Source organism: Arctopsyche grandis, chromosome 1, assembly GCF_051622035.1.
Source record: "Arctopsyche grandis isolate Sample6627 chromosome 1, ASM5162203v2, whole genome shotgun sequence".
Lineage (NCBI taxonomy): Eukaryota > Metazoa > Arthropoda > Insecta > Trichoptera > Hydropsychidae > Arctopsyche > Arctopsyche grandis.
This window is the reverse complement of record NC_135355.1, coordinates 32222267-32249131: the sequence shown is the minus strand read 5'-3', so window position 1 is coordinate 32249131 and position 26865 is coordinate 32222267. Positions and strand designations below refer to the sequence as shown.

Below are 26865 nucleotides of genomic sequence, written 5' to 3'. Positions count from 1 at the left end.
ATTCAACCGCTAGATGTCAGCGCGCCCGGCGCATACTTAAACACAAAGGCACACATGTCAAATCGATGACATGAGTTCTGTCAAACGGGCATTACGTTAATATAGTTTGTCAACAATACACCAAAAACGGAATGAACGATTTATAAATTATACAATCAAGATCTTCATACCAACGCAGAACAAGACAGAATCGAACGCACAGCCTCCGGACCTCCGGGCATGTCATCTGTGTACAAGGTATTTTAAGGTTAAATCTCAAATTTATTCCGCGTACTGTTCAATTTTTTTTTTCGATTTGCCGGCTTTTTTCTATCAAACTGTTCGATTTTTATTTAATGGTAATAATTTTATGAAATAGATGGCGCTGCAAACGCCGTGGAAAATCGCTACCCGGAAAAGTGTGACTAATATTATCGTATGATGTACTTACATTTATTGATTTATTTAGATGCATTATATTATACTTCTAACATATGTTCTTTGTCGATTAGTTGATTAAAGCACACATTCATAATCTGTGTAGATAAAATTGTTAAAAATTATATACAATAAATTTTGCAATTATAAGATTTTAGTTGCGGAAATTTTAACTGTTTTTTTTTAATTAAATACTTTAAAAATATAACATATTTACCGATCGAAATCGTTATGATATAATAAAAATGGGATAAATTTTCTGAAAATATGTATAAATACTTTTTTATTCAGATTAAGAAGAGGTATGTAAAAAATATGATTGTGGTTCAAAAGCATATATCTAGACTAATATATAATTTCGAAAGAGACTTTGTATGTATTTTTTTTTTTTTGGTTCATAGAATCCGTGACGTTCAATTTAATTTAAAAAAAAACCAATGAATATTCAAATTTAAATAAAATTAAACTATTCAAATAAATTTAATAAAATGTTTACTATTAGATTAGCCATATTTAAGCGGTTTATATTACAAATACCGAGCGAAAAAAACCACTAGTATTACATATATAATTTGAGCATTCATTCAAGCTACTTGTTCTCTTTACACACAATATAGAAAATCAGAGCCACATAATACATTTATAGCGTTTGCTTATTTTATTTTGTTGTTTAATAAAAGTAGCTATTGCGTATGGCAGGCGCTAATCTCCACATAAAACATATACTTAGAGGTCTATTCATACTAGCACATTCAGGCCTAACGTGGCGTTGACGTAACAGCAGCAAGCATTAGCCGACAAAATGTATTCATACTAGGCAGCAGTACATGTCACCGTAACGTATCAAGCAAAGCCGGTTTTTTTTGGCTTCACTGGAAATATTCACGCACATCGTGACGTCATAGTAGCGAGTGCACGATAACAAAAGTGCTGTCACGCGCATATGAATATTTCCGGAAACGTCATATTATGACAATATTGACTCGACGATATGACTCAAGCAATATTGCGTCGTATCGTCGTATTCTGTAATGTAGATGTAAGGCAATTTCAGCCAAAACTTGTCTTAACGTGCCGAAACATGCGTTGCTGTATACTATGAATAGAAACTGTCGTTTACGCGAGCTTCTGTGCTGTAACCGTGAACTGCTAAATGGGAAGAATGGTCGAGAAATGTGTCTTACCATGATTTCATTTAAAATATACAGAAAGGACGTATTTTTTTCAACACTAACATTACAAATGTACTAGAATTTAAAATTTCAACCTTCGGGTAATTTATTCCATTTTTTCTGTGATTTACCGGTACCTTCACGAACACTGATTTTAATGAGACGGATTTCAGTTAAATCAACAAATCACGTAAATGTATTTCACGCCTAAAATTTGCATATCACCAATCAACCATATAGAACACGATTGATGTGGATTTTACTCGATCAACATATTTTAATCGTTTTCTACTTTTAAACGTATTCGAACTGTCGCAATATTCGTTTCGACCTACGTTTCTCATCTAAGGCAAAAACATAAACAAACGTTTGTTTTTGTTTTGTGTACATATGTACATATGTATGTATGCTTTATTTTATTTCATTATATATGTATGTCACAGTGAAATCATAACCAGTTACATTTCCACTGGGTACAGTCCAGTGAACACATATCCAATTACATTTTCACTGGCCCCTATCAGTGAAATTCAAATTTTAACAGTTGGATGATAGCGCGTCGCCGATACGAATCGCGCCACCCCACGTCACAACCCCGCTTCTCTATATACCCACTCCCATGCCGAACACGCGCTCACATGCACCCCGCTCCTGTCCATTCCTATTTGGCTTTTTTTGATGCTGCATGTATGGGACTGGATGCGGAAGCAAACACATCCTAATATCTTAGCAGCTAACACTTATTTATTTAAGGTTAAGTTAGGGTTGGTTTTATTTATTTAAGATTAGGTTGTTAGGATTGGTAGTACGTTGTAATTTGAATTACAAATTCACTGACTTTGAGAAGTGAATTTGTAATCTTATTGTTATATACGTACTCACTGCTTGAGTCAGTGAAATTATAATTTCACTGACAATAACACTGTTCGACAAATGACGACTTTTTTTTGGTTCAGAGACGATATATGACTTTTTTTATAGATCTATGCCCAGTGAACACGAATCTGGTGAGAAAAAATGTTGTTTGGCTCGAGATTCGGAGGTATGTGTGTTTTTTAATGGCGCGATTTTTCTATATCTTGTTGTTCGGTCTCAAAATCTGTCAATTTTCTGTTCAAAATGAATATTGGAATCTATATTCGGGTATTTCTCATATGTAGTACTTTTCAGCTTTCAAATCTGCCTAAGTAGTCGTCCAGTTCAAATCAAAAGTCAAAAGTACGTATTTTCTCTTGGGATTTTTTCCCATTGTTAATACTATTTTATATTGAATATTTTCTATTGAAACATGTTCATTGGGATAGTGTTCTGGTCACACTATTTTTTTTTTTCGTTTAAAAGGGTTGATTGGAAGTGTGCTGAATTTTAAATCGGTAAAATTGCAAGCTAAAAACTCGTACTATTATTTACACGAATCTGAATTGAATTAATACGGATAATATATTAAATTGTCTTTATATAAGAATTAAATAAAATTCCACTTAGAAAAATCATATTTCGACTATTCTTGTGGATTAATAACAAAAATTCGTTTATTTTATCGAGGTAAGCGGAATTTTATTTAATTCCCGTATAAAGAAAATTTAATATATTATCCCTATTAATTCAATTCAGATTCGTGTAAATACGACAACTAATTTGACGGCTGACAGCTGATTTGTCTTCAGTTTGAATAACTCTTACAAATTGTACAAATTTATTTCGAAATTCGTGGTTCAGTTCGCAAAACTTACTGTACACGATGTCCATTTTACGGTCCTTAATTAACCTCTAAGATCGTGTGATTCTAAACCTTTCGATTATTTTCTGTGGGAACGACTTGGAACGTGAGACGATGGACGACTTAGAAGCCTTCGCCGCATTATTGCCGATATACGGCCCCAAAATGGTCGATAATTGTACTTCCTGGTTGCGCTTTATTCGAATAAGCTGCGGCGCCTTTATGCCTAATATCATATTTAAACACTAATGGAATAACATTATCTTAAATAATGTAATATACTTAAATAATGTTGTGCACACCTATAAGTGATGTACATACATATATACCAGAATCATAAATATGTAAAGAATATATTCTGTAATGTATGTACATTGTTGGTGAGCCTTTAAATAAAACAATAAAATAAAATCCTTCAATAAAGTCAGGCGATCGTAATGTGACTAATAATCCAATTACCATGTACATGTATATATGCTATGCAAATACATATACATATATGCTTTATGACAAACCCGTTTGAATAATTTATAATCCGTGATAAAAATACACTAATTAATCATTTTGTACCCTTTAACCTTCCAACATATATAAAAAATAATAGATTGATTAATTCCGCAACAGACCACTACCTATGCATACAATCAATGATCAATTTTCGCAATGTTCCTTGTGTTGCGTTGACGCAATTTAATACGAATCCACAAATGCGTTTCCACATTTATTATTACTATTTTCGTTATTTCTCAACAAAGTGTGGGTTTGAAACTGCTGCCATTTGGCATGAAAATTTGATAATAAATACGTCCACATTGCAAAATATCAATTTGAAACTTGCTTCACGTGTGTCTAAATCTAATTATTATGTTCGTTTACAAGTTCAAACTCAAAAAGAATATTCGGATGTAACCAACCCATGATTTATCTATCTATTTGAGGAGTATAAGAAGTGTAAAAAACAAAATTCGATAATGAAATATATGTACATACATACACGTTCACACATACCGGCTATGAGAGAAACTTACAACGGCAGATGTTCCACTTCCGGCTGTCGGGTTTTATTCATTTTTTTTTAATTACTTAAAATCACTATAAGTATTATAAACATAAAATATCAAGAAGATATTAATAATGTATGAGGTCAAAATAAAATATTGTTTTAAAAAGAATTAATACTTACGGTATACGAATTCTAACCAAAACCTTGTCAACTCTAAGTTAGCACATAAAAAATACAAATATTTAGCATAATACGTTGAGTCGTATGGAAAAAATCGTGAAAATTGACATTTTAAGAGGAAAATATCCTACTTACGGTTTATTCAATTTATTAGTTTTTTTTATTTACATAACAATGGTACAAGAATTATACTTGAATTTTTTCGTGAAGAGCACACATATTTAAAGGTTCAAAAAAAATTGTGAAAGAATAATCGGACAAGAGTAAACTGCCACTTCCGGTTGACGAGTGTTCACCAAATTTGATGTATGTACATATAACTTGCTATTAACTTCAAACTTCTTGATATGAAATTTTAGTTCAATATACTTGAAGGTTTCTGAGAAAAACCTAAAAAAACCTCGATTCTCTAGAATAAAAGTTCTGCTTCCGGTTGAGGTTAAAATATTTTAAAAATATTAGTGAAATTTATAATTTTTATTACATGTAAAAAAGTTGCAGTCTGATCTGTCGAGCAGTTTGGGAAATAATTGAATCCAAAAACGTTTATAAAAGAGGACACCTATAAGGGGAGTTAAAAACTTTCAGTTAACATAAAAATTTGTAAAAAATTTACGTCGTATCGATAAGAATTTCAGTAACCGATACTAAGTTTCAGTTCGATAGGACTAACATTGTTAAAAAAATCCCCAAAATGACACACACATTTTTTCATGAAAACGTGATCAGGATCAGTGAGTTCAAATCAGTCATAATCTCGAGTTCAAATTTTCGCATGATCGCAAAACTTAATTTGCACATTGTTACTACGTACATAGATAAAGTAAAAATGCATACGAATCATGTACAACAATCTAAAAACAGTATTTAACTGATCTCAAATCTGATTTGGGTCGGTGTCAACGTCGCTTTACTTTACAAAGATTCTAGGGCACGTCTCGGAAACGACGTATTATATATTTTTTTTATTTTCACAATAAAATTACGGCTATTATTACAAAACCATTAGACAACGATCAAAATAATGATGATGATTGTAAAAAAATAATAATAATCAACAGTTTTTCTGTGAAATTATTTAGAACAATCTAACGTATAAATATAATGTCATACTTCTCTTGTTGTGCAATTGAATCGATCTACGCAAAGTCGTTTAGATGCACTTTCCCTTGCATATTCTCAATTGCAGTTCTGTGCATTTTACAACCGATTAGACTTCTCGTTTGACTAGTTTCAATACATACATACATATATATATATGTGTGTACGTGTACATATAATATACCTACATATATATCTAACATGTATCTACGATCTGCTTTAGTACGGCTATGGAAAGTTTTTAGAATCATCAAGTTTTGCAAATATTATAATATGCATCGTTTGTGTTTCGTTCATTTCATTAATGTGTTTCCCTGTAACATTTGAGCTTATTGCTGATGAACATCAGTATTTCTTTTATAAATATGTAGAAAGATGTGGACAGTGCCACTGAAAATGGCAGTACCGAAATATATCGCAACTTTTATTCTAAATGACATTGCTGCAGTAAGACTTAAAAACAATGACTCTTGATCTTGAATGCGAATTGTATCTTGTCTTCACTTCTTCTTCTTCAGTCGGTCGCTTAGTCCTGAGGATGAGCTCTGAAATCTGGGTAGTAGTTAACAATTATTTTCCAATCTTCTCTTAAATCTGTAGTGCATTATTGACAGAATAGCCAAGAGCTTGATTAGATTGGTCCACCGTATAGGAGTTCTTCCTGTCTTCCCCTCTACAGCACTTGCCACAGCAAGCTTTACCAAGCTGTTCTAGCCATGTGCCCATTAAAGTTGGAGAATTCCTCACAAACATATACATATTTGACAGGCGATCTTTAATCTGAAACTATTTCAGAATTGAAAGTTGAAAGTAAAAATCTCACATCCGGTAGATTAAATTTGATGATTTTTTTTATTTTATTTTACCACATTGATACTAGTATCATACTATTCTTTATACCATACTACATAGTGGTTTTACCCGGCTTCGCTCAGTTTTTGTAATATAAACCGCTCAAACATGACTAATCTAATAGTAAACATTTTATTAAACTTATTTCAATAGTTTTATTTTATATAAATTTATTTGAATACTCACTTGTTTTTTTTTTATTAAATTGATTGTCACGAACAAACAAACATACATATATACTGTCTCTTTCGAAATTATATGTATACCAGAATCCGAAGCTTGCGCCTCCGGAGCCTTCGCCCCGTAGGGCTTTGCCCCCGGGAACTTCGTATCCTTTGAATCGAAAAAATCGAAAAATCGAATCGAATTTGAATCGAAAAAAAACCGAATTTTTCTACGACCTACGAACAACGACCGAAGATTACATACATACATAAATAGTCTCTTTACAAATTATATATTTGATTTTTCTTGTGAAGAGCACACATATTTAAGGAGTCGAAAAAAATAGTGGAAGAAGAATCGAAAAACCAATGCAGAAAAAATATTAATCACCTACATATGTATCATCTAAGCATTAAAATACATCACATTAAGTTGGCAAAAAACCGTTGACGAATAAAAATACGTAGCTAAAAATTAATGCAAAAAAAAAGTAAAAAATCGCTAATTTCAATAACATGTTCAAATTTGTATATAAATATTATAGTATACCGAAAGCAGAACAATGGAACATTTTATATGTTCAATTACTAGTATACGGTCGGATTCCCGATGGGAAAAGTCGAGTTTTCCATTTTCACAAAAATTGCACATATATTATTACTAGAGCCCGGAATCTGAAGGGGCTGTTTATTGTTCAAAGATTGTAAATGCATTGTTAAGAGGGCTGGACAGCAGCACCTTGTCCATACAAACGTACTATACTTCTCCCTTCCTCAATTATGGTACTAGAGAAATTATTTTTTAATATGCTATGGATATCCACCATTGGGGTGCATCTATCGTTTTATTTTTTTGATTAATTATTTTTTATAGGACATAGGAGCCGCCAAACATCTATAAAATCGCCTCTTTTTTACACCCACGAAACGGGTCCAGCGTGCTTATTTAACGGTCGATTTAAAAAAAAATACGCCGATAGATGCACAGAAAGTATCTTTCTCATACCGATGATGATTTTTTTTTTAAATTGGTCCAGTTTTGGAGGTGAAAATAGTAGAATACGAAACCTCGATTTTGTCAATTTAAAATACGTTTTATCTGGTCGAAGCGCAACTGTCACATTCACTCAATATATATATTGATATATATTGTCACATTCACTCAATATATACATACACCCAATATACATATCGAAGAAAGGAACGGTAACAAAATTAAGGTTTCCGGTGTACAGCCCTCTTAAAGGTTTGCCGAACCTTTTTTACAAAGAATTTACAACAATGGAACAATAGGCGGCACGTTTCCGGCCCCTTCAGATTCCGACCTCTAATTATTACATAGAATAAACAACAGACTCGCATCACACATTCTCAATCTTTCAAAGCTTGGTCCGATAAAAATTCTCGCACGTAAATATTATGATAAAAAAATGTTTCAACGACCAAAAATTTTCAACACACATATCAGTCATCGTTCTGCAAACTTACAAACGTTTGTACAAGTTATACAAACAGAACCAGAATCCGCCTCGTTTCAATGTAGCACTGCAAAAAACTGAAGAGCGGCCACATTTGCATACGTTGGAGTTTGAGAAGGTGTGAACCTTCGATTGCCACACGAAGAAACCCTGGTCAGGTCGCACTCCAATGCAATGCCCACACCTGGAGTTTAATCAGTCGACGATCAGGTGGGTCGACGTTCGGTCGCGTTCTGTCGATAGTCGAGACACAGTATACACCTTTGATTTGGTACATTTGATTTCAAGTAAGTGTGGGATTTGTCGTCATTATTGTAGTTCGGTAGTTGTTGCAGATGTGAAAGTTGAAAGTTTTTTTTATTTTTAATTGTGCACTTTGTTGGTTAGGTCAAGTGCAATTTTATTTTGAGATTTCTCTTATTTTGAGAAGTCACTTTATGTTGAGCCAGCGCTCCAACTTCAAAAAGTAATTCTTTTTTTGTATATTTTTTTACTAGCCTTTTCTTACTTCGTTTTCGATTTTTTCGTTTGATTTCGACTAGCGAAATTTTTATTAATTAATTTAATTTGAAGGACATTTTACGTCATTTTATGATATACTTTTTACGGAATTTACATTAAAATTGCTTCTAATTTTTCATTCATTTTAATCATTTATCCATTGAAGTAGAATGGGTAGAAGCGCTCTCAGCTTCCAAAAATGTTGCTACTAAAACTCCGTGCAGACGGAGATTTCGGCTGTTTTTCTCAGTTGCAGTAGGATCTCTTTGAAATAGGCTCTACTAGTGAAATTGTGTGGTAGTATTAGTTCGACAAAGTCCGAACATCATGAAAAACAGTTACATTGCACTCATTGAAAAACAGTTATTATTACTTTATCTACATTGAAGTAGTATGCATAGAATTGCTCTCAGCCCCTAAAAATGTTGCCACAAAAAATCCGTGTGCCCGGAGATGTCAGCTGTTTTGTCCAGTTGTTGTAAGGGACGATCACTTCCACGATTTTTTTTTCCTCACTCTTTTGTCTCTCTTCTGACTTTCCGTCTCTCTCTTCGATGGCTCACTTTTAAGCGATACTTTTTTTAGGAATGACTATTCTATACATTATACTTCAATGCATTTATCAAAAAAATAAACATTGGTATTTTGTAAAACTACCCAATACATATATGTACAAACGGGTCTACGTGACGAGCGAGAATCTTCAATTACAGAAAACATAAATATCGGAAGGCAAAGATCGAAAATCGAAAGATCTTAAGTCGAAAGATCAAAAAAAAGGGTGCATGGTAAACGGTACATACTCACTTAATTTGCGCGAGCAGGGTACAACAGGAACACGAGGAACAGGCTTTTCCTCCCGTATTCTGCGCGCGCACATTAATACGGGAGGAAAAGCCTGTTCCTATTGTTCCTGTTGTATCCTGCTCGCGCAAATTAAGTGAGCATGTACCGTTTACCATGCACCATTTTTTTTTTTGATCTTTCGACTTAAGATCTTTCGATTTTCGATCTTTACCTTCCGATATTTGTGTTTTCTGTAATTTAAGATTTTGGCTCGTCACGTAGAACCATGTACAAACATATGTTGAAGTTGCCAGAAAAACAATTGTCTATGCACATAACATTTTCTTTAACTTTCGAGAAATTAATATTTATGATCTTTTTACCCAAGAAGATACGTAGATATATATGTACATATTTTGACATTTGATCAGACTTTTCCTTGTTAAAGTCTACGTTTCTCAATAGACCATTTTCGGATTTGAAATGTCATATTAGTCACTAGTCAGATTATGCAAAACTTCTAGTTCGTCTAAAATTATCAAGGTCATGTATAATATGTAATTGATTATACACATAATATATGTATTTTCAATAATTAAACACTACGGAAATCCATTTTAATAATATAACGTATTTTTTTTGAAAAATTACCTTGAAAAATATAAACCAAACTTTATTTCATTTGTTTGTTATGATGTTTTTATATATAAACTTATGTCATACAACTTTTAATAATTACACTGTTCGACACGAAACATGGTTCAGAGACGAGATATGACTTTTCTTATAGATCTATTCCCAGTAAACACGAATCGGGCAATAAAAAATGTTGATTTGCTCGAGATTCGGAGATATATGTGTTTTTAAAATCGCGCGACTTTTCTATATCTTGGTGTTGTTCGGTCGATGACTCAAAATCTATCAATTTTCTGTTCAAAATGAATATTGAAATCTATAGTCGGGTATTTTATATTTCATTTTTAGTACTGTTTCGCTTTCAAATCTCTCTAAGTAGTCGTCCAGTTCAAATCAAAAGTCAAAAGTACGTATTTTCACTTGGGATTTTTTCCCACTGTTAATACTATTTTATATTGAGTATTTTCTATTGAAAGATGTTTATTGAGATAGTGTTCTGGCCAAACTATTTTTTTTTTCGTTTAAAAGGGTTAATTGGAAGTGTGCTGAATTTTAAATCGGTAAAATTGCGAGCAAAAAGCTCGTACTAGTATTTACTCGTAAATACGAGTTATTGCGCGATTTAAGAACCACATATATCTCCGAATCTCGAGCCAATCAACAATTATTACCAGATTCGTGTTCACTGGGCATAGATCATATGTAGAAGAAAAGTCATATCTCGTCTCTGAACCAAAACCAAATCATTTGTCGAACAGTGTTATTTATGTTAACACTATTCAAAGAATCACATTCATTATACCATATTATAACCGTGACCTATAAATACATATGTACATATTAATAGAGAATACGTTTAAGGACATCTTGATTTTTGAATCAAGGAAAATTGGACATTCTTCAGATTTTTAAAACTTATTCACCGACATTGTCTTTTTTTTTAGTTCAACATAAGTTTTTTTCCGATCAAAGGTAAACTTACACAAGAGAAACAAGTCTATTTTGACATACTTACGTGTATATAGTATATAAACAAGGATTGAAAATAGACGTTTACAATCCAAATCGACGCGCAACAATCAGTCTAATAGTGGATGTGGTTAACCTCAATTGTGTTTGCGATATTGAAATAAAATCAGTAAAAATCCAATCACATTTAATAGTAGATAATTCCATTTAATAGTAATTTATCTATTTAATAGTAACATTTCCAAAGTAACTGATAAAATAAATTTTGCGATTTCTATGATTGACAATCATGTACATATACACAACTGATAATTCATACCTAATCGAAAATCGCGTCAGTTTGATAATACATGGTTAGATTATAAAATTTCAATATTAGTGTGATATATAAACGAATTTTATTCATTTGAATCAAATGCTTTATTTCAAAATACATATATACAGCAGAATTCGGTTATTGCGAAACATTACCTCACCATTGTTATCACTCGTTATATCAGTAATGATTTAAATCAACCTCTAAATACTGTATATATATATTTTAAAGCGATGCCTATTGTATATTATATTAGTGTCAATATGCTTATATCAACATCCATGCATCTAAACTAAACATAATATTTATGTTTTTTATTAAATACAATTTTTTGCACCGTGTTGGAACTCACGTGTAGTAAATGTTGCAAATGCGAAGGTTGATTTCCAATTGATTCTACTCAAAAAAATTAATTCTACTATGAATTTTAAGAAATTTCATAATGCATATGACAATGGCCAAATATCCTTTGCACCGTTAAAGGTCCGTTTATATTATCCAGCAATGCACGTCAACAGCTCGGCACAAGAGTGCACGGAAAAGACTACTTCTATTCATACAATACAGCACCGCCCGTTTTCAGCACGTTCATTCTTGTTTTGGACGATTGCAAAGAAAAATCGGCTAACATATACTTTACAGAACGCGACGATACGGCGCAATATTGCTTGCGTTGTATCATCGAATCAATATTGTCACAATTCGACGTTTTCGAAGAGCACATGGCACCACTTTCGTTAGTAAAGGTGCACTCCCCACTATGACGTCTCGTCATGCGTGAATATTTCCACAACTGGATTCTGCTTGATACGTTTCGGTGACATGTACTGCTGTTTCAGTTACGTCACATACACATTCCGGAACAAATTAATATAATGGACAAAAGAATATTTTTCGTGCTGCTGTTTGTGCTGTTGCAGGTTTGAGCTGTATTGTTAACCGCTTAGCTGCCCAAAGCGCCTTAAGGCGCAAACAGCCGTATCTATTATACGCTCAGCGCGTCGGCTGGGCGTCTAAGCGGTTAAGGGCGCATACACACTGAGTGGTACGTGTTTTTTCATGGATAGTTTTGCACATATAATAAAAACGCTAGCACGCCTGATATATTCTATAGCAATCCAGGTCAAAACTCACCCCCAGTTTTCAAAACTCATCCCAGTGTTTTCGGTAACATTTTATCCTTGTATTGACATTGATTTGTATGTCTGGTTATAGGGCGGTTTCAGACTAACGTTTTTTTCTGCGTGTATACGGTCGTTTCGGCATACGCGCTTACACGCGCGCTACTTTTCGCGCTTAAAAAAACCGGACGCGCGTACACGGGCTTATTCCGGCGTTTTTGCTAAAACCGGTAGTAGTGATTTAGTATCAACATGGATAATATGAGCTTTTAGCGCGTCTACGCTCGTACGAGTTGCGCGTATGGAAAACGACGCGCCTATACGCGCCTACATGCACTTCAAAAAACGAGATTACACGCGCGTATAAAACGCTAGTCTGAAACCGCCCACAAACTATTAGGCAAAAGCTTAAGGGCGCAGACACAGAGTAGTACGCGGCTCGTGTTTTTTTAGATAGTTTTGCACTTGTTAAAAAACGCTAGCATGCCTGATCCCGGCCAAATTCCAATTCGGTGATATTTTATCCTTGTATTGACATAGTTTTTACAGTGATCAAAACAGTGATTCTCATATTTGAAGAAATGTAGGACAAACAAAATAATAAGATATTACGAATTGATAATGGCATTAGGATACACACATCACAGCTGGAGTCAACCTAGGCATACCGTGCCGTACGATTCAGTGTGTCTGCGTTTTTTGCTTGCTGAAGAGCTAAAATGTAATCAACATCTCCTACTACAGATATCTCGCCCAAGTACAGTGATTTTATCTCACGACGGCGTATCTTATCTCTCGATTCGCAAGTACATGAATAAAGTCTCAATATACATACAAATTACATTTTTTGATCTCTCATATGTATTTGCTTTCAATGAAAACGTATGTATGTATTTATTTCGTTTAAAATACACCTTCGTAAGATAAAAAAAAACTGTGCCTGTATGTATTTAAAAAAAATTCATAGTGGTTTTAAAGCTTAGGCACAGGAAGACGCCATAATTCCAAAGCTATAAATCAACACTTGCCGGTGCATACATTGTAGGACTGTATTTCTGTAAATATGTGCATCGGCATAGTCCAAAAATACACCATCTCAAAATACACCATTACCATTCACCATATGGTTGCTAGCATTATGTACGTTGTATATTCATAACCCGGCCTTGCATTATGCACCCGAGATTTTTGATGCGCGTTGCACTGCGAAACCGACTGCAAAGCATAGGGATCGATGTGCAAATTGAAGCCTTGACTGTCAACGATCGCCACATTAAAGTAAAGTTCAACAAAGAAATGGACTATCGCTCCAAGAACCACTTCAATCCGTCGATATTGAACGTGTGTATATATAAACAGGGTATAATAAATTCAATATTTTCAAGAGTAAACAGGAAAATGCACTGTCGAGAAAGATTGTAAAGCGTTCAGAATTAATATTTATTTTATAATGAAGTACCACGTCTTCTGATGCGAAGTTCACAATGTTGGTTGGCGTTAATGGTGTGCTAATATCTCAACAACCTATACAGTTTAATTAACCTGAATACTAGTTAAATGAAAGAACTGGATATAGACGAGAAAGGAGTGCCTGGTCGAAGCAAGCGATGATGCAATTCCTATTCCATTTTCTAGCTTCATCTCATTGCAGGTGAGCATTCGCGGAAAAATGTATCGTCAGGCAAGTCTCTGGTTGCGAAATTTGTCATAGCTAGGGACGCTACAACAGACAACTTTTAGACTTTTGAGTACTTGTTTAATAGTGCGGCTCTACGCTTCACTCCTAAAACTAATTACACTGAGCAACAAAAAAAATTACCGGAGCGGAAAATAATCAATATTTACTAAATTTGACCCACTAAATCCAAATATCATAATGATTTTTGTTGGATTTCTCTCGTTTAGGAGATGTGAGCGTTAAATTGTTTTTTTAAAAATTCTAAATTAATTAATTTTTTTAAAAAAATTGTAAAAATTGGCTTATGCAGTCTTTAATTCAAAATCTAATATTGTTGTGTCAAAACTGAGTATTGGGATCAATAATCAGATCTTTTTTTTCTATTAATTTAGATTTTTTATTGCTTATAATTAATTATTTAGCATATTTTAAAAGTCAAAAATATACATACACATTGCACATTTTTTTAAAACACTCATATCTCTTAACCCTTTGACTGCTACAACAACGATAAATCGTTGTTTTGAAATCGGCGAAGATTGCTACGACGATCGTTGTTGACGTCATTAATTGTCGTATTTCAATACTTTCTTTGAGCCACCAGCGCATCAGTGGCACGAAACATTTTTTTTATATACGTATTTATATTTATTTTTCAATCAAGCTTTATAAATATTTATCAATTTTTTAAATAAAAGCTCTTCAATTTCGGGTTCATCATCAAAGTAAATTTCGGGTTCGTTGTCAATGTCATATAAGGAGTTATTACTTGGGAATTGATTATTATCGATAAATTCATTTTCAGAATCAGTAGAGCTGCTGATTTGTCGAGTTCCTCGGCGAGGAGCTATTATTTCGCTTTCATCACTTTCACTGTCCGGTATCATTTTGCAGAGTTAAAATAAATGGCAAAAAACAATAGAAATCCGCTTTCAATTATATAGGTCACGAGACGTCACGAATTCATGCAATCAATCAAATGCAACTGAAATGCATACAAAATGTTTATGATACATGTTGAAAAATTATTTGATTATTAGAAACTTCGCATCCTTGTGTGTCTCGCTCATACGTACACAATTAAAACCAAGAAAGAAAGAGAGAGAGACCGCTACCTGTTTCGAATATATCGCATGTTGTAAGGATACATCGATATCTAAAAATAGATTATTGAAAAGAATAAAGCCTCGGAAAACAATCGTCAAAACTTATTTAGTGTATATATGTAGGTATCTCTTTCGCACGCACGCATGTAAAAGCAAGACAGAAAGAGAGAGCACGAGTTCACGACTGCTTCTTAAAAATGTATATAAAGTATTATAAAAATTACGAGTGTTCGGCGAAGTAAGTATGTAAAAAAAAATATTATATTTATTTTTTTTCAAAATAATTACAAATGTTAGCATTTTTCGCTTGGACATTGAAAAACCTCGTAGCAGCCAAAGGGTTAAACGAAAGCAAACCGTCAAAAAATATTATCATATTCGTATTTAATTTTTTATTGCTTTGAAATATATATGTATAATTAATTATCTAGCGAATTTTAATAGTCAAAATTTTTTTTTCTGTAATATTATGAGCTAATTTCATAATCATTTTTTTTTCAATTGACAGCATAGACAAAGCCGTCAATCTTTCCTGAACCATTGTGTTTCTTATATATGTATGTCTTTATTCTATTTATTGATGAAAAACACCGTTCTGGCTCAGAGGTAGTTGAAGTTGTAAGCAGAATTTGAATAAGTTTTGTTATTTCCACACGAACTTTGCATAAATTGATTGCAAAAATAAGTTTTAAAAATATCAATAAATCATTAATACTATGTATTTCTTTCCTTGAGTAAAACCCTGCATGGTGCATGGTAAACGGTACATACTCACTTAATTTGCGCGAACAGGATACAATAGGAACAGGCTTTTCCTCATGTATTCTGCGCGCGCACATTAATACGGGAGGAAAAGCCTGTTCCTCTTGTTCCTGTTGTATCCTGCTCGCGCAAATTAAGTGAGTATGTACCGTTTACCATGCACCCTTTTTTTTGATCTTTCGATTTTCGATCTTAGCCTTCCGATATTTGCGTTTTCGGGCGTTTCACGTTCGGGCCCGTGACGGAGACCGCTTTCTCTTATATCCTTAATAATAACATCGCACATATTTTTGGCTTCTATAATATGTGCGATAATATATGCATATAATATATGCATCACATATTTTTGGCTTCTATTCGCTATAAGAATCTCGTATTTGTATAATGACATTAGTAAAACTTTTTAAGTTTTCTTTAATTGAAAATGCATCGATATTACTAGATTGCATTTGGTTATAAATAATTTCTACATTCGGCATTAACTTGTGAAAAAGTTCTGACTAAAATAAAAAAATTGTATTCAGTAAATTGGTAGAATCTGTTATTGTTTCATCAGTATTTTTGGAAGAATATTTAAGTTCTTGAAAACATTGGCTCAGCTTCTCTTGATTTTATACCATCTTAAATACTTGAAGTGACGTATAGAAACGTAGAAAGTGTAAGAGGTGTAGAAGGAAAGACAAAAGGTGCAGAAGAAATGAGTAAAAGTGAGGAGCGTGTGGAGCGCGCGGCGCGCACACGAACGCAACAAGAAAGCTGTACTGTTGGGAGTGCAGTACGGACCAAGCTTCTAGGTGCCCCCGCGCCCCTCCTTCGCCCACTCGAGCATATTCCATCGAAAACCGTACTGCACAAAATCATAAACGATGCCTCACTTTCTGATATTAGTACCGCGATTTATGATCATTATCGGATGTATCGGTGTGCGGGCGAGCTTAATACACGCTTAACTAATATTGATATTTTCATATTATATACATACACTTATGTATATAATAATATTAAATTTTTCTCAATTTCCTTGGGGGTGCTGCAGTACCGCAGTGCGTATGGACGAGCCGACACTGGTTTTATATGTAAATTTTTTGTTTTATCGAAAACTACTAATTCTAGCGGTAAATGGTTTTAAAATGAGTTAAAAAATGTTGTTGTTTGAAGACCCCATTGCAGTGGCGTAGCGTGAATTCCTAATGCCTCCCCGCAAAATATTTTAAGGCACCCCCCCCCCCCATATTATTTACTTAAAATAACTTTCCAAATTGATAATTTATACCGTTTTTACGTATCGGTTTATGTACCTACATATATGTATGTATATCGAAGTGCATTAATAGTTTAATCTGGACGACCAACAAGCAGTGCACAATCTGTTTAAAGTAACTGATGGTGAATTTTCCTTAAAAACTTCCCACCTGTTAATGGTGACAGCGAAAAATTTATAAATTTTATTGGTTTTAATCATATAATTTTGTTTTATTGTTTAGACATTGTAAAAATATATACATACATGAATAAGAGAGAATTCTCAGCAAATAGGTTGAAAAGTGGCACTGACGTTCAAAAGATGGAAAAAGACGGCAGTCTTCTAGCCCTATTGGCATAGATCAATTACACAATGAAGATGAATTAATAATATGTATAATAGTGTATGTACATACATATAGTACATACACGTATATTACAAATAGGTTGGAAAATAAGAGAAGTTTTTAAAAAAGTTATTTCAAAAAAATTACGGAACAAATTAAAAAATCAGTGAAAAAGGCGCGCTTCGTGGCGCCCCCCCCGCATTGCGGGGTCTGCGGGCGCGGTAGCTACGCTACTGCCCCATTGATGATGCAAGAACGAGATGAAGAATGGAGTGCGCATCACTTCATCTCGCTCACGCTACTTACTAGCGATGAGCACCCAACCCCGCCTAGAACATTTCATATTGTAATTTCAGATAAAATAAAAATAAATATTGATATTGTTACGTACGCGTTATTAGTCCTTTCTCAGAATCGGTACGGGGAGACCCAATGTCGTGGGAATACATATCCGAATACGTGACTATACAATAGGTAAACAGATTAGACGTCCTGAGAGATCTACCCTTTATAAGTCGGTACGTAGGCGATATCAGGTCATTCTGGACTGAGCACTGCCAGGGCGTGTATCTCCTTAATCATCAATAAACGCTGTGAAACGACTTCGGCCTTTTACTTGGATCCTCCAACCACCCTTACGCAACAATATTGAAAACCAACCAGCGGCGTGTTCTAGTGGTCAGAATATTATACTTTCGAGCAGAGCGTCACGGGCTCGATTTCCACTAGAGTCCCGTTGCTGGCCAGACCTTAGTTTGTGACTCGAGGTCGATCGTTTCTTATCATAGTTTGTCAATTTTTCTGATTTTCATTGAAACGATTCCTGTAAAATTGGCATCTCGATTCCTATCTCTCTTGCTAATCCCAAGTTATTCAGCGTCTTGAGAATCGCCAATTTGATTATAAAATGCAAAAAAAAATTCTCCATAGATGTCACTGTGGATGTTTGTATGAATTCGCATTGTATAAAATGCTTATATATTGTATTGATTGATTGACTGTATGTATCTGTTTAAAGTGCACTCGTCGCTTTGGAGCGATCTGTAAAGGCGAGTGTTCGTGTTTTATGTATGTTTTCAAAATATTCTCCAGTGGTTTCTCCAATATGATTACGACAAATAATCAAAAGGGCCCCAAACTCTTTAAAAGAGTATACATATATACATATGTAGTTATTTGTGTTAATATATATTTAGTGTCGGTGTACGTTGTCATGCAATATTGACTTAATACGTCAATTCATATCTGCGTCTAGAATGAAATATTGCCAGGAAAAAGGCCATTCAATTAGTTTGCAGTCATACATTATAGTTTTTTATATGATATAAATCGTACACAATAAAATCGGCATGTGTAAAAAGCTGGTATGATTGATCGAAAGTTATTAATCATATCAAAATATTCTCAGAATAAAATACGTAGAGATTACAATCTTTCAAACTATTGTTCTGATGCATCCGAGTATTTATTACTTTATCTATGTACGTAGTAACAATAGATGAAGTTTTGTGATCATGCGAAAATTCGAACTCGAGATTTTGACTGATTCGAACTCAGAATCGATTACTGATCACGTTTTAATGATCTAGAAAAAATGTGTGTGTGTCTGTATGTGTGTCTGTGTGTGTGTCTGTGTGTGTGTCTGTGTGTGTGTCTGTGTACTTTGGGGATTTTTTCAACACCGTTAGTCCTATCGAACCAAAACTTAGTATCGGTTAATGAAATTCTTATAGACACTACGTAAATTTTTTTCAAATTTTTAAGTTGACCGGAAATGGTACCTCCCCTTATAGGTGTCCTCTTTTTTTTAAGTTTTTGAATTCGATTTTCTCCCAAACTACTAACTGAATCGGACTGAATTTTTTTTGCATGTACTAGAAATAATAATTTTTATAATTTTATATTTTTTAAATATTTTTATCTGAACCGGAAGTAGTACTTTTACTCTAGAGAATCGAGGTTTTTTATGTTTTTCTCAAAAGCCTTTTGATTATTCGAACTGAAATTTCATATCGATCAGTTAAGGCTCAATACCAAGTTATGTATAAAATTTGGTAAGCGTCCGTCGACCGGAAGTGGCAGTTTACTCTTGTTCGATTTTTCTTCCACTATTTTTTTCGACCCCTTAAACATGTGTGGTCTTCACGAAAAAATGCAAGTATAATTCTTGTATCAATGTGATTAAAATAAAAAAAAATCACTAATTTTAATAAACCGGAAGTGGGATTTTTTCCCTTCCGGAAGCATCCGGAAGGAAGGTCAAAATGTTGTCGCCTGGATCCTGACCACACCCCTGAACGTATTAAGCTGAAAATTTATATTTATATTATTTATGTACTAACTTAGATTTGGTAACGTTTTGGTCAGAATTCGTATACCGGAAGTAGTATTTTTTTTAAAAACAATATTTCATTATTTTTTCATTATTTTATTTTGACCTTTTAAATTATTTTAAGCGTCTTGATATTTATTGTGTATAATAAAGATAGTGATTTTAAGTAAAAATAAAAAATAAAATCATCAAATTTAATGAACCGGAAGTGGGATTTTCTCCTATTAGAAAGGTCAAAAATGTTGTCGCCTGGATCCTGTCCACACCCCTGAACGTATTAAGCTGAAAATTTATATTTGTGTTGTTTATGTACTAACTTAGATTTGGTAACGTTTTGGTCAGAATTCGTAAACCGGAAGTAGTATTTTTTTTAAAAACAATATTTCATTATTTTTTCATTAATTTATTTTGACCTTTTAAATTATTTTAAGCGTCTTGATATTTATTGTGTATAATAAAGATAGTGATTTTAAGTAAAAATAAAAAATAAAATCACCAAATTTAATGAACCGGAAGAGAGATTTTCTCGTCTTAGAAAGGTCAAAAATGTTGTCGCCTGGATCCTGACCAAACCCCTAAACGTATTAAGCTGAAAATTTATAATTGTATTCTTTATGTATTAACTTAGATTTGGTAACATTTTGGTCAGAATTCGCAAACCGGAAGTAGTATTTTTTTTTAAAACAATATTTCATTATTTTTTCATTATTTTATTTTGACCTTTTAAATTATTTTAAGCGTCTTGATATTTATTGTGTATAATAAAGATAGTGGTTTTAAGTAAAATTAAAAAATTAAATCACCAAATTTAATGAACCGGAAGAGAGATTTTCTCGTCTTAGAAAGGTCAAAAATGTTGTCGCCTGGATCCTGTCCACACCCCTGAACGTATTAAGCTGAAAATTTATATTTGTGTTGTTTATGTACTAACTTAGATTTGGTAACGTTTTGGTCAGAATTCGTAAACCGGAAGTAGTATTTTTTTTAAAAACAATATTTCATTATTTTTTCATTAATTTATTTTGACCTTTTAAATTATTTTAAGCGTCTTGATATTTATTGTGTATAATAAAGATAGTGATTTTAAGTAAAAATAAAAAATAAAATCACCAAATTTAATGAACCGGAAGAGAGATTTTCTCGTCTTAGAAAGGTCAAAAATGTTGTCGCCTGGATCCTGACCAAACCCCTAAACGTATTAAGCTGAAAATTTATAATTGTATTCTTTATGTATTAACTTAGATTTGGTAACATTTTGGTCAGAATTCGCAAACCGGAAGTAGTATTTTTTTTTAAAACAATATTTCATTATTTTATTTTGACCTTTTAAATTATTTTAAGCGTCTTGATATTTATTGTGTATAATAAAAATAGTGGTTTTAAGTAAAATTAAAAAATTAAATCACCAAATTTAATGAACCGGAAGAGAGATTTTCTCGTCTTAGAAAGGTCAAAAATGTTGTCGCCTGGATCCTGTCCACACCCCTGAACGTATTAAGCTGAAAATTTATATTTGTGTTTTTTATGTACTAACTTAGATTTGGTAACGTTTTGGTCAGAATTCGTAAACCGGAAGTAGTATTTTTTTTAAAAACAATATTTCATTATTTTTTCATTAATTTATTTTGACCTTTTAAATTATTTTAAGCGTCTTGATATTTATTGTGTATAATAAAGATAGTGATTTTAAGTAAAATTAAAAAATTAAATCACCAAATTTAATGAACCGGAAGTGGGATTTTCTCCTATTACAAAGGATAAAAATGTTGTCGCCTGGATCCTGTCCACACCCCTAAACGTATTGAGCTGAAAATTTATATTTGTATTCTTTATGTACTAACTTAGATTTGATAACGTTTTGGTCAGAATTTGTAAACCGGAAGTAGTATTTTTTTTTAAAACAATATTTCATTATTTTATTTTGACCTTTTATATTATTTTTATCCTCTTGATATTTAATGTGTATTATAATTATACTGATTTTAAATAATAAAAAAAATTTGAACAAAATCCGACAACCGGAAGTAGAACTTTTGTCTTGTGCAAGTATTTGCATATATTCGCGCTCAATTTGTATCGCTATCATAGTTATTAGTTCAATATTGAATTTTGTTTTGTAACCTTCTTATATTCCTCAAATACATAGATAAAGTCATGGGTTGGTCACACCCGAATTTTTTTTAATGTATAATGATCACAAAGCAAAAATTACAAGCTCATTTCTGATTTCGATCTGATGATGATTACGAATACTTACACCAATATTTTTGTATTACAAAGCATGTACTTGAAATTCATGGGATTTTTCTATTTCAAAATGGCAACAATAGAACTTGCAATTATGAATTGTAATTGAAAATCGGAATTTTAATGATCATATTGATATTAGACGGAAATGGGTTTCAATTTAAAATCTATTTGGGTTTTTTTTATTTAATTTATACAAATGAATGCACTTTACAATTTAATCTTCTCTTTGCAGCTGAAAAAACAACCAGTGCAATAATTCCAAGATAAAACAGTACCAAAATAGAGCGAAATGGCCGCCGATTTAGGATTCGACTATGACACGGCCCTCGCCAGTAATTCAAGCTTCAAACAGCAGGACTTAGAAGATCTGAAGAAGTGGTTGAAGGAGTTGGATTCGAGCACTGCAATACCAAAGGACATACACGACAAACAACTGTTGATTTTTTACAATGCCGGCTTGGCCAACGTTGAAAATACAAAGAAGTGCATCAAACAATACTACACTATGAGGGACAATGCGCCCGAACATTTTGACAACAGAGACTGCGAAGAGAAGCTGATGAAAGAGAGTCTGAAATCATTGTAATTAATTTTTAATATATAATGAAACTTAGTACGTATCCGTAAAACGGCCATTGAATACAAAGGCCACAGCTACATAGATGTATTGATGATTTAATGTTTGATTTGCAGAGAATTCTTCGTTCTGCCAGAAAAGACTGACGAGGGTTATGATGTAGTTTTTCATCGTCTTGTCGACTTTGAACCGGAAAAGTATCACTCTTTCCAAGCATGCAAGTTGCTTTTCATGACTATAGGTATAATATTTTATTTAACGTCTGCTAACGACGCGGCTGCATTTCGCTATTTGAAATTTCGACGAAATTCGCGACTATTAGAATTTAAGCATGTACATATGTACGAAAGACGAGATATTCATTGGGTTGCGCAGATGACATTTCGATGTGGATTGATGATTGGAAACTATTAAAATTGAGTTCGATCTTTCTGGCAAGTTTAAAAAGGCAAAAGTCGAGACAAAATTATGAAATGAGCAAACCGTGAAATGAACATACAGCCGCGTCGTTTGCAGCTATTTGTAGCGGAGGGTGTCACGACAAATCACTCACAGACTTTACACTCAACGGAGTTACGCGCACGAAATTTCACTCACACGACAACTGTCTCACGGCCATTACACTCGCAGATAAATCACTCACGCGACAAATCACTCACGGACATTAAAATCACTCAAGGACATTAAAATTACTCACGCGACATTTCGCTCACTGAATTATTAAAATAGCGTACAAAAACGTTTTTTTTTTACACAAAAATTATTCCAAAACTCAATTTAACGTATCGTGACTAATTAACACACTATCCTATCACAGATAAATAAATAAAATATACACAAACCAGTTTAACACATTCAGCCCGGCGCGTGATTTCATACATTTGCCTGTGTGGCGGCACTGTCACGCGTATCGGCACCCAATTAAGGTCTGTTCATACCTATCCAGCACGACCCGTATCCTGCAGGTGTCATGCAAGTGCGGATAGTATTATTTGGTACATTATATGGACGTATTCATACTCCATTCGCGCATGCGCATTTACGCATTCATGAACAGACCTTTAAGCGTGGCGACATTAAATCACTTTATATAATGAGTTGTCCCTAAATCTTTAAAGCTTTATAGGAATTTTAGTTTTGGGGTGCTCAATGAAGTGGAACCGTAAAATTATACTGCATCTGGGCAACCAAAAAAAAATAATTTATCAGGCGGCAAGTATTCTTTGGTACATTTTGTATGGGTATGTTCATTTCAACCGTCACGTTTACGACACGGCAGGCTTACAGCAGTACCCGACATTTTCTGTTCATACCTTACAGCAACATCCGTCAACGTATCGTATCCGTCTTTTTGGCCATCGTGGAGATATACACGCGAATTACGTGCCATGAGTCTGCCGCTTTGCTGTTTTGGACCAATTATCTATAGTGACAGTTGACAGCTGTTCAATCTTTCGACATGGTTTTGGCGCAAATATTTAAAAAAAATTTACGGAAATATTTAAAAAAAATTTGTCCATCATCCACAAGCTCCTTATACAGTGTCCAAAACTCTCCTTCGGTTTTTCTATTTTTTAACATGGGATGCACATCAAAACGCCTCCGTGCTTTTTTATTGCCTTCTTGAGCTTCTTCTTCCAACAACAACGCGATTATACATCATTTTTCGTTCGATAAATGCAGAAACATTTTTTCTGACTTGTATTCTGACGCGTAGCTACGAATGCACGTGTATGCATTCATATTGTAAGTACTCGACAATACGACGTAAGCAATATTGCGCCGTATCGTCATAGCCTGTAATGTATAAGTAAGCCGAGTTTGCCTTACACTCGGCCAAAGTGCTGTAAACGTGACGTAACCGCGACGTGTAGGTAGATATGAATAGAAATGTAATAAAATGACATATTTGAAACGGAGTCGTGCAGTGCTGTTAAGTATGAACAGACCTTAATAAGGATTTTCGTTCAGTTACAATTATTTTTTTAATTGGTGTTAATTTTAAATTCTTTTATATGTAAAATAACAACGGGACTATATATTATAATATTATCTTTTTGTAGTTAATATAAAATAAAGAGCCTATCCCTTTAATTTATTTGGTTTTCGCGATTAAGGATTTCGTATAATTAAAATTATTTTTTAAATTGATGCTAATTATAAATACTTTTAAATATTAAGCGTGAAACGCCGTTGAGTGTAAAATCCGTTCGTAGTTCGTAGAATCAAAAAAAAACCTGTATATACATATATTATTTGCTATCAATATTTCCTCTTGGAAACTAGTACCACGAGCATTTAACGCCATTTACTGAAAATTAATAAATTAATTTTTCTATTGCTGTTTTATATTGTTTATATGTAGGTAGGTAGGTAGTTTTTACTTACATATAATACATCCAATGACATTTTCATCGGGCCTATCACTAGTTGTTTATAAACAGGCACATCCCAAGGATTCTGTCAGGACAGATACCCAAAAAACCAGTACTGTACTGGTAAAACCAATATTATGAATGGGCATAAGTTTAAATATTCTCAATCGTTTGTCCCATCTTCTATGTACATATGTATGGTTACTTTGGGTTGCAATATTTTAAAAATTTGCTGAAACGAAGATTATAGCAACATTGTAATGTGGTTTCCATAAGATTTCCCTTTTAAATACTTGGCGTTTTGACAGCTAAAAGTCCCATAAGACAACTGGCGAGTCTATTTGAAGATAACTTTTGACTGTTAGCACTTAAACTAAAACCAATAGTTGGTGTATGAACAGACTAGTATGAACACTGACTGTTAACATATATATACATAGGTCAGAGCTAAAATTTTTAAAAATCATGTATAGTTTTGTTTCTAAGAATCTCATTATAAATTAAATGCATAAAATTCGCGTCAACAAAGTCATATATGTATTCTATTTTTACAAATTTAAGATGCATACTTATACGAAAAGGGCCCACAGCCAGGTTTTATATTCCTATTTGATATGAGAGGTGTTCGACTGGGCCATCTCACTCGGAGTCCGCTGAGGTTTGTGTTTATTAATAAAATTTATCAAAATATTATCATACAACAAATATCTTATACAAATCTGTATGAATATTTTTTGTGTACAATATAAACGAAAACTTATATGTCGGAAATGTAAATTCCATTGTACAAAAAAATATTTATATAATTATTGAGTCACAATATATTTTTTGTAATTATGTATATATTTCAATTATGTATAAATTTCAATTATGTATAAATTTGTGATTATGTATATATTAATGTATGTATATGTATATTTCAGTTCCGTGTCAAAATTTTGCCAATACGTTCAAGAAGGACTTCCCGTTAACATGAAAGGGATTCACGTAATGAATGTAACACCTTTCTTCGACAAAGTTTTGCTGCTGCTTAAGCCATTTTTGAGAAAGGAAGTACTTAAAATGGTAACAGCGTTGTAAAAATATGCTTTTCAGTACTACGAGATTCTGACTTCTAATATGTGACTATTTTTAGATTCATTTACATCATGCTAATGATGATATGGATAAATTTTTCAAAGAATGCCTGCCAAAGAGATGCGTGCCACCCGACTTTGGGGGCGAAGCATCCGACACACAGTCGCTCCATTTGAAGAATAATGAGAAAATCGTGGCGTTGAAACATTATTTCGATGCGGAGGAAAAGCACAGGCACACCTATTGCAAAAAATCCAAAAAGAAATCCAAAATTGAAAACGGCTTCCAAGATTTGAATATTGATTAAGGTGTAACTACATATATACGTATGTATGTCTAATTATTCCTATTATATTTAAAACACATAAAATAGTTAGTTCAATGTATAAAAATATATTCAATGAAATAAAAAAATAAGATAATTTAATTAAAGCATTTTATTGATTTATTGTATTTGAAAATTTTTCAGCAGTAATATATTTAGTTTATAATTATGTTTGGTAACATTCATTCTGTGCTTTTTTAAATCACATTCACTCAAATGAAGGCTTTGGTGGACTTATGAAAGTAGTTTTGCATAAATTAATAAATTATATATATTTATTTACTTTTACTTTATACAAAAAAACTTCATAAAGTCGTGGTTTGAATCCATTTTTGCAAAACTATGTCCATATAATAGTTATAAGATTCAAATAGATTT

General features: G+C 33.0%; 1 protein-coding gene across 5 annotated transcripts; it reads left to right on the top strand.

The window, feature by feature from the left end:
* Window positions 1–26865, top strand: LOC143910271 (alpha-tocopherol transfer protein-like). Of its 5 annotated transcripts, none has more exons than XM_077428680.1 (6): window positions 1–237; window positions 22366–22715; window positions 22827–22951; window positions 25647–25743; window positions 26009–26150; window positions 26221–26865. In XM_077428680.1, exons 2-6 carry the CDS (start codon window positions 22423–22425, stop codon window positions 26467–26469), a joined length of 906 nt encoding a protein of 301 aa, XP_077284806.1. In that variant the 5' UTR covers window positions 1–237; window positions 22366–22422; the 3' UTR covers window positions 26470–26865. The 5 variants fall into 5 exon arrangements, with proteins under 5 accessions (XP_077284806.1, XP_077284814.1, XP_077284799.1 ...); XM_077428688.1 differs by having other exon boundaries at window positions 43–247; window positions 26221–26565; XM_077428673.1 differs by lacking the exon at window positions 1–237 and adding an exon at window positions 8268–8374 and having other exon boundaries at window positions 26221–26605.

Coding starts and splice junctions, on each gene's coding strand:
- LOC143910271 (XM_077428680.1), top strand. CDS start 22,423: ATGGCCGCCGATTTAGGATTCGACTATGACACGGCCCTCGCCAGTAAT. Junction 22,716..22,826: donor AAAGAGAGTCTGAAATCATT/GTAATTAATTTT, acceptor TTTGATTTGCAG/AGAATTCTTCGTTCTGCCAG. Junction 26,151..26,220: donor GAAAGGAAGTACTTAAAATG/GTAACAGCGTTG, acceptor GACTATTTTTAG/ATTCATTTACATCATGCTAA.